The sequence below is a fragment of the Nicotiana attenuata genome, chromosome 2 (genome assembly GCF_001879085.1).
Source record: "Nicotiana attenuata strain UT chromosome 2, NIATTr2, whole genome shotgun sequence".
Classification (NCBI taxonomy): Eukaryota; Viridiplantae; Streptophyta; class Magnoliopsida; order Solanales; family Solanaceae; genus Nicotiana; species Nicotiana attenuata.
This window is the reverse complement of record NC_031990.1, coordinates 74,079,784-74,088,055: the sequence shown is the minus strand read 5'-3', so window position 1 is coordinate 74,088,055 and position 8,272 is coordinate 74,079,784. Positions and strand designations below refer to the sequence as shown.

General features: G+C 37.1%; 1 protein-coding gene across 1 annotated transcript; it reads left to right on the top strand.

Moving 5' to 3' along the window:
* Window positions 2,951-7,906, top strand: LOC109212708 (shikimate O-hydroxycinnamoyltransferase). Its single transcript, XM_019376380.1, has 3 exons — window positions 2,951-3,065; window positions 3,285-3,715; window positions 6,796-7,906. The coding sequence occupies exons 2-3, from the start codon at window positions 3,308-3,310 to the stop codon at window positions 7,693-7,695; spliced, it is 1,308 nt and encodes a 435-aa protein (XP_019231925.1). The 5' UTR covers window positions 2,951-3,065; window positions 3,285-3,307; the 3' UTR covers window positions 7,696-7,906.

Genomic DNA, 8,272 nt, shown 5'->3' with positions numbered 1-8,272 from the left:
ATTGATCGGGAAGCTTCAAACTTGGGAGATCGGGTCGCTGTACTCGAGGCTGAGAAGGCGCAATTGTTGGCCCAGGTGGAATCTGCCTCTGCTGTTGTCCCTCGCCACCTGCACGAGCTTTGGGTTCATGCCGAGGCCCAACGGGACATATACGAGAGTTTGTGGGAGGCGGGCAATATTTCCGAGGCTGTTTATGAAGGATCCCGAACAAAGGCACGCGAGGCTCGTGTCAATTGCGGCTACGACCCTGAGACGCCGGAGGCCGGCGAGGATGCTGATGCTGAGGAGGGGTTACCTGGAGATGACGATGGGGAGAACGACGGTGATGGCGCCGAGTAAAAAGTTGTTACCTTAGTGTAGGTCTTTTTTTTTATGTATTGGGCCTGTTTTGGCCGTATGTAAGGTGCAGTTGTCGCGCATATTTAAATAAAAGGATTGTTTCGTCGTTGTACGTCCTTTGAAATTCTCCCCTCTCCCTTTGCTTTACATTTTTTATTTTGGCGTAGATCTTCGGTCTTTTGTACGGCGAATCCCTGATTTCTTCTTTTGGGAATCCGACCCTGATCGGGTCGAGTAGGATCTCGTCGTATAAATCCGAGTGAGGACGAATTTTTCTTGTGGCGGCGGCCTTTGGCTGTATAGGTGTTATTTTGAGCTACGGTCGAAATTTTAACCCGTTGTGATTCGAACGAGGTCGAATTCTTCTTTTGGCGATGGCCCTTGGCCGTAGAGGTATTATTTCGATCTTAGGTCGAAATGTTAACCCGTTGCGCTTCGAACGAGGTCGAATTCTTCTTTTGGCGATGGCCCTGGGCCGTATGGGTGTTATTTCGAGCTTAGGTCAAAATGTTAACCCGTTGCGATTCTGTTAGATTTTTGGAGAATTTCACAAGTTGTGGTACTGTTTGTATATACGTCGGAGTGAATCCCGGCATTCTCGGTTTTGTTTTTCCCGGAGAATATTGGGTGTTCCCCAGGTGAGTCCCGGTTTGCTTAATTTTGCTTTCGTTGTAGAATACTGTGTATATCCTGGGTGAGTCCGAGTTTGCTTAATTTTTCTTGCATTGTAGAATAACAGTGTATTTCCTGGGTGAGTCCCAATTTTCTTAATTATGCTTGCTTTGTAAACTACCTTGATGGGGAGTGCAAAATGTTGCTTTGTTTCATTCATTGGAGAGTACTATACATGTCCATTTCATACATATATTGGAGAAGTTTCCCTGTATCTAGTCCCTTTATCGTTCGGCCTGGAGAGACGATCGGCAGGCGGGCGATGAACTATACTTTGAACTTCGAGACGTATCCTTTGTCGCCTCGTTGAAAGCCTACCCGGGAAAACCCGATTGAGACAAAATCCGGGTGAGGGAAAAAGAGTACGATTTTGGGGGGCTTCCTTTTTCAGAAGTCGAAGTATTTGAGTTGAGCGACGTTCCAATTGTTTGGTAGTGATTTTCCTTCCTTTGTCTCTAGTTGGATTGCTCCCTTGCTCTCTTGCCCAGGAAAGTGCCCGTGTTCCTATCTAAATCAACAATAGAGGATAGACCAAAATAAATTTTTCCGTACCTCGATTTGACGGGTCAGCAAAGCGAGCTTCATTGTAGAGTTACTCGCCCTGCCTGGTTTTAGATTTGACAGCCGTATTCGGCTCCATCTGTAATAGCGTCTGAGATTCGCGCGGGTTGAACCCACCTTGCTTGTTGAAGTGTTGGAATCAAGTCCCGGTCCGATATCGTTCGATTTATATCCGTAACAAGGGACATGGGCTAATATGTGTACCCATCCCACTAGGACCGCGCGGTAAGCTCCCGTCCTTTCATAAGGGTTAGGAATACGGGCTAATATAGGTTAATATAGGTAAGTAAGATGCGTCGAATGGGGATGTGGCCATGTCAGATGACCATGATCCTATTTCGAGCGTATGTGTGTCGTGCCAACCCTGTCGCTATTGGCAAGATGTGGGTTTTGCAGAGATACTGGTTGTAACTTCTGCTCTTATATGGCAGCCTGACCTGGGTTAGTATTGTCGTCTTCGACGGTTTATTTACCGCTCTTTCAAGTGGGTGTCGGCATTTCGTCGGTTCTAGATCTGAAGCCCACAGACAGCGCCAAATTGTTTGAACAAAAAAGTATAAAACCCTCCTGTCGAACTTATTGTTAGAATTAAAGAAGGTAAATCTTAGCTAAACATAATTAATCCCAGATCTAGATATGCAGGATAGAGAAAAAATGAAGAAGAAGAATAATCATGGCTAATATTTCTTCATACAATAATTATGCATCAATCATATGTGATAAGCTTACATCTATGACCGATTCGTATCATGAACATGGGAGAAATAGAACAAGAGTGAAGGAGTTGTTCTTCCCTCAGAGGTTCTCTTGATTCCCCCCCCCCCCTCTTTTGGGTTTAGCTGCCCTATTTATATTAGCAGCTTCCACATTTGTCCAATGGTCTTTGACCAGCGTACTTTCTCGATACCACGCCCTCTTTCAATTGCTTGACCGCTACACTGGTTCCGCGACGTAAGCTTTCTTACAGTCTGGCCCCGACGATGGCCGAGGTGTCCTTTGCCATCTTGCCTTGTGGGCACGACTACGACTTGGTCGACCCCATATCGTTCCTCTTAGGGATGACTAACCCAAGGTCAGATTTTGACCCTTGCAAATTTATTAAATGAGACGTATAAGGAAGATTAATCAACAAGTAATTTAGAAAGATTCTATTATTAAAATTAGTAAATATTTTTCTAAAGTAGATAAAATCTTAAAAGACATGATATGAATCGAAATGAATATTAATATCTTCATATTTTGAATATTACTTTCTAATAATGGCCGAAGAAAAGTTCGGGTAGACGTGAGCAGCAGGACTTTAGGGGATTAGTCATATCGAAGAGGCGCGGTAGGTGAAGTCAAATTTCGAGCCCCAATATACCAAGTCCGACCTCCCCGAATACTATATTATAAGAAACTTAGTGTATTCATTATATTTCTCAACCCATTTCCAACCATACTGTACCCATAACAAAAAGGAAGAAAAGCTCAACTCCGCTTTTATTTACAAGGTAATTTAGTTAACTCCATACCATTTTTCCATTTATATTATGTGTATTTCATTTTACGAGGCCGAGAAAAACTAGAATAAATGTTAATGATAGGTATTTAACATGGAAAGTAGGTGGCCCATCACATTCATAGTGGATAATTGAAAATGAATTTCGATCAGTTCATAAGTTCGTAATCTCGGTCAGTTAATATAGAGAAGTTTTTTGAATTCATTTCAGGGAATTGAACCGGTTGATCAACGATGAAGATTGAGGTGAGAGAATCAACGATGGTGAAGCCGGCGACTGAGACGCCGCAACAGAGGCTGTGGAACTCAAATGTGGATTTGGTGGTGCCGAATTTCCACACGCCTAGTGTTTACTTTTACAGGCCGACTGGATCCCCAAATTTCTTCGACGGAAAGGTGCTTAAGGAAGCTCTAAGCAAAGCACTTGTGCCGTTTTATCCTATGGCAGGGAGACTGTGTAGGGACGAGGATGGTCGTATTGAAATTGACTGTAAAGGTCAGGGAGTGCTTTTTGTGGAAGCTGAGTCGGATGGTGTGGTGGATGATTTTGGTGATTTTGCACCGACGTTGGAACTCCGTCAACTCATCCCCGCCGTTGATTACTCACAAGGAATTCAATCTTATGCTCTCTTAGTGTTGCAGGTACGTTTTTGGTTACCATGAATTCTTAACTTTGAATATATGTGGCTAAATGTTAAACCCCATAAGTTTCTATTAAAAATAATATGGCTATCTGTTGCTTCGAATAGTTGAATATGAAAACAGGCACGCAAATAAATTATTTTGTCCGCCTTTTTTTGTTTCTAGAAACGTCAAAACTCAAAAGCAATAGGCGAAACAGCCACAAAGAAGTACTTTCTTCCGTTTCAATTTCTTTTCTTATTTTCTATTAATTTGTTTCACAATAAATGTTGCCTTTTTATAGTTAGAAAGAATTTAATTTTAATATTTTCATTTTACTGATGACACCTCTTTATATAAATGACATAAATATATTTAAGATTCATCAAGATTAGAAAGTCTTAAATATATTTTTAAATTACATGCCTGACTAAACTAAGATATATGAAATGAAACAAACAGAATATATAGTTTCAGGTCTACAAGCATAGGAAACGATGATCAAGTTAATTAACCAAAGACTCCATTTTCGGCTGACTAATGGTGTTTGATTAATGCATATTGCTTCCATTGGGAAAATAAAATAAAAAATCGGACTAGTTGACTACATTTCGAAATAAGAAAAGTTGTTGAACGCCAGGGTTGACTTTGGGTACAAGTTTTACTCCGTCCGGTTCACAGCCACCAATTTAATTTTTTATTTTAGTCCAAAATAAGTGTTCATTTATATAATCAATAAATAATTCAATTTGTTTTGACAAAATTACCCTTATATACATATCCCTAAAATTTAAAAAGTTTTCTTACTCACATTAAATATTTAATTAAGGGTAGTTTAGTCATACTAGGTATTTTTGTATAGAATTTAGTATTTTCTTAATGGGCGGAGTCAATTGGTTTTGTGGTCCATTACAAATTTGTATTTAGTTCTATGATCTCATCTCTTTTTTTATACATAGATGATTTAGTTTTACACATAAGAGATCTACCTTTTACGCGTAAGAGATCTAAAAAAGACATTTTCTTAAATTCAACATTGTAAAAGCCACGAAGGCCTAAAACACACCCAAAAAAACCAAAAGGGCACAAGGATGCCATATTAGTGGTCAAACTCTTTTCAATTTATTTTGTGTCAATATTTTTTTTATTAATTCATTTTAAAAATAATATATTTTTATATTTAAAAATAATTTAACTTCAAATAATCTTAATGATATGCTTTTATAGCAACAAAAATATTATAAAATATTTAAAATTATAAGTTTTAAAAGTCTTTTTTCTTTTCTTAAATAAAATTCTCGATCAACTATGCCACATAATTGAGACGGAGGAAGTATTTGGGCTCGTCCACCCCTCCCTCGCACAATTAAAAAAACATTTGAAAAAAATGGATAGACTCAACTTTATAATGGTCCTTTGATTTAATATTTGATAAACATATGAAGCGAAAAAAGTTCAGGAGTGGCTAAATTTGGAAGTCAATATTGGACGAATTAAGGTGGCTTTACGTTTTCATTCGTTTCTCTTTCCCCTCTCCACCTAACCCTGCTGCCACCTATCATTTTTATTTACTTCTATATTTTTCTTCTGGGTCTTACTTCTATATACCAGTATAAACTGTTTTGTATTTTGATTCTTAATTTCGTCGGCTATTCTTGATTTCTTATCACATTCATTACTTATAGCACTATATGGGTATAAATGTTTAATAGGCTCCATTACTTAAATGGTCGCTCAACTATCCGAAATTATTTAGTAAAGTCATCTTTATTTCGTTTGTAACAGAAAAGTCACTTAAATATGCCTACAGCACTCAGAAGGTCACTCAATCAGATTTCTCAAACTTTTGATTGTCAAATACCTATTTCACCATTTAATTATCAACTTTTATCTTCTTCTTCTTCTTCTTCTTCTTCTTTTTTTTTTTTTTTTACTTTTTGTGATATTAAGATTTTCTCTTTTTAATCTATATTATAGACTTACCTATAGAACAAAAAAAATTATTTATAAAATTAAAAATTAGTTTCTTAGCATATATAACGTCGGAATAATAATTTGATTGAGTTTACTATTCAAAAATATATAATATATTATATTATAAAAATACCTTTATTTTTTAAATAATTATATTTTTTATATTATGTGCATGGAATATATAATAAAAATTTTATTTTATTTCATTCTCAATTGTGTAAATAAATTTTTGAGTTTTGTTGTTAATATCAAAATTATTCTTACAAACAAATCGTTCTAATTAATTTTTTTTACTATGCTCAATATTTTATTATTCCAACATTATATATGCTTAAATACTATTTTTATTTTTAAATTATAAATAAAATTTATTTATTCTATAGGTAAGTCCATAATATAAATTAAAAAGAGAAAAAAATTAAAAAGTTAAAAAATAAAAAGATGATAAAAGTTTATATTTTGGGGGGTAACAATAGGTATTTGGCAATCAAAAGTTTGAGAAATCTAGTTGAGTGGCCTTCTGAGTGCTGTAGACATAGTTTAGTGATTTTGCTGTTACAAACGAAGAAAGATGACTTTAGTAGGTAATTTCTGATAGTTGAGTGACCATTTGAGTAATGGACTCATGTTTAATACTACACAAGAACTATTAAATAATCAAATTTTAAAGAAGGGGAGGGAAAAGGAGACCTTTTACTATTGTTATTCTTATATTATTTACATCTATTAAAGGAGAGTTGGTTTTGTAGTGCTTTAAAAATTTGTACAATTACTGTGTCACCAATTATTTTTCCAATCAAAACATGAAAATGATTAAAAATAAGATAAAGACATTTTCATGAATAACTTCCTTAGTACAAAACACACCCCAAGTGTTACAGTAGTATATTAGTTTGGATTAAAGTAAATAATTACATTATACATTTAGATTGAAGACAAGTTACCACTAATTTAATTGCGACCCTTATCCCACCAATACTCATGTTTAGATCAATGCATTGTTGTTCGCATAATCCCACCTTATCTTGTTTGATCGGACTCTAGTTTTTCTTCTTTTCTGCTTTGACTTGGATATTTTCTGTAATTTTCGGATGATCACTAAATTGATATTTCAATCTGTTGAACAGATAACACATTTCAAATGTGGGGGAGTTTCCCTTGGTGTGGGCATGCAACATCACGCAGCAGATGGAGCTTCTGGTCTTCACTTCATCAACACATGGTCCGATATGGCTCGTGGTCTGGACCTCACCATCCCACCTTTTATAGACCGGACCCTCCTCCGTGCTCGTGATCCACCTCAGCCTCAGTTTCCCCACGTCGAGTACCAGCCACCTCCCACTCTCAAAGTAACTCCGGAAAACACCACCAACCCTGAAGTTGTTCCTGAAACCAGCGTGTCCATCTTCAAATTAACCCGTGATCAAATCAATACCCTCAAAGCCAAGTCCAAGGAAGATGGAAATACTGTTAACTACAGCTCCTATGAGATGTTGGCAGGACATGTGTGGCGCTCCACGTGCATGGCACGAGGACTCGCTCATGATCAAGAAACCAAATTGTACATAGCAACTGATGGACGTTCCAGGCTTCGGCCCTCTCTCCCACCAGGCTATTTCGGTAATGTGATATTTACTACTACTCCTATTGCAGTGGCTGGTGATATCCAATCAAAGCCTATTTGGTATGCTGCCAGTAAATTACACGATGCATTGGCTAGAATGGACAATGACTATTTAAGATCAGCTCTTGATTATTTGGAGTTGCAGCCTGACTTAAAGGCTCTTGTTCGTGGTGCACATACATTTAAGTGCCCCAATTTAGGAATAACTAGTTGGTCTAGGCTGCCAATTCATGATGCTGATTTTGGCTGGGGTAGGCCTATATTTATGGGACCTGGTGGTATTGCTTATGAAGGTTTAAGCTTTATATTACCAAGTCCTACCAATGATGGCAGTCAATCAGTTGCCATCTCGCTACAAGCAGAACACATGAAACTTTTTGAGAAGTTCTTGTATGACTTTTGAAAGAAACCAAATCTGTGTGCTGCTTCTTTTGGGGTTTATATTGATGGACATGTAAAAGAGACTCTTTTTATTTTTTTCATTGGAGGTTGTTCTTTCTTCTTCTTTTTTCCTCAGTGGAACTTCGGTCATATTCATAATAGACTTCAGTTCTATTTCTGCTTGTATGCTGCATGGATTAAATTCTTATAGCTGAACTGTTAGTGTTTTGTGCTGTGAGAGACCTCAAGTTATTTTCACTTCCTTAGATTGTAGCGACATTTTTAGGACATGTTGAGTGGAAAAAGCCGTTCTGGGAAAAGAACTTGTGTGCATCTGGTTACTATGAAAAACTAGAGATATCATATTGCATATACTGACTTAAGCAGAGTGTATAAGAAGTTATAATATGCTCAACCTGTTTATTACAGCTACCCACGATCTCCCTGTTGAGTATTACATAAAAATAGGAGTCAGATTTGACACTAAGGACGAGTTAACTATTTCCATCAGCGGTGTTAAAGTTTGCTACGTTGCTAGAGCACCACCAATTGACACCGTAAAACATATAAATTGCTTCTTCCCTTGACATAGAAAAACA

Bases quoted from the DNA above. Each gene is read 5' to 3' on its own strand.
- LOC109212708 (XM_019376380.1), top strand. From the start codon at position 3,308: ATGAAGATTGAGGTGAGAGAATCAACGATGGTGAAGCCGGCGACTGAG. The intron at 3,716-6,795 runs GTACGTTTTTGG...TCTGTTGAACAG, and splicing joins ATGCTCTCTTAGTGTTGCAG to ATAACACATTTCAAATGTGG.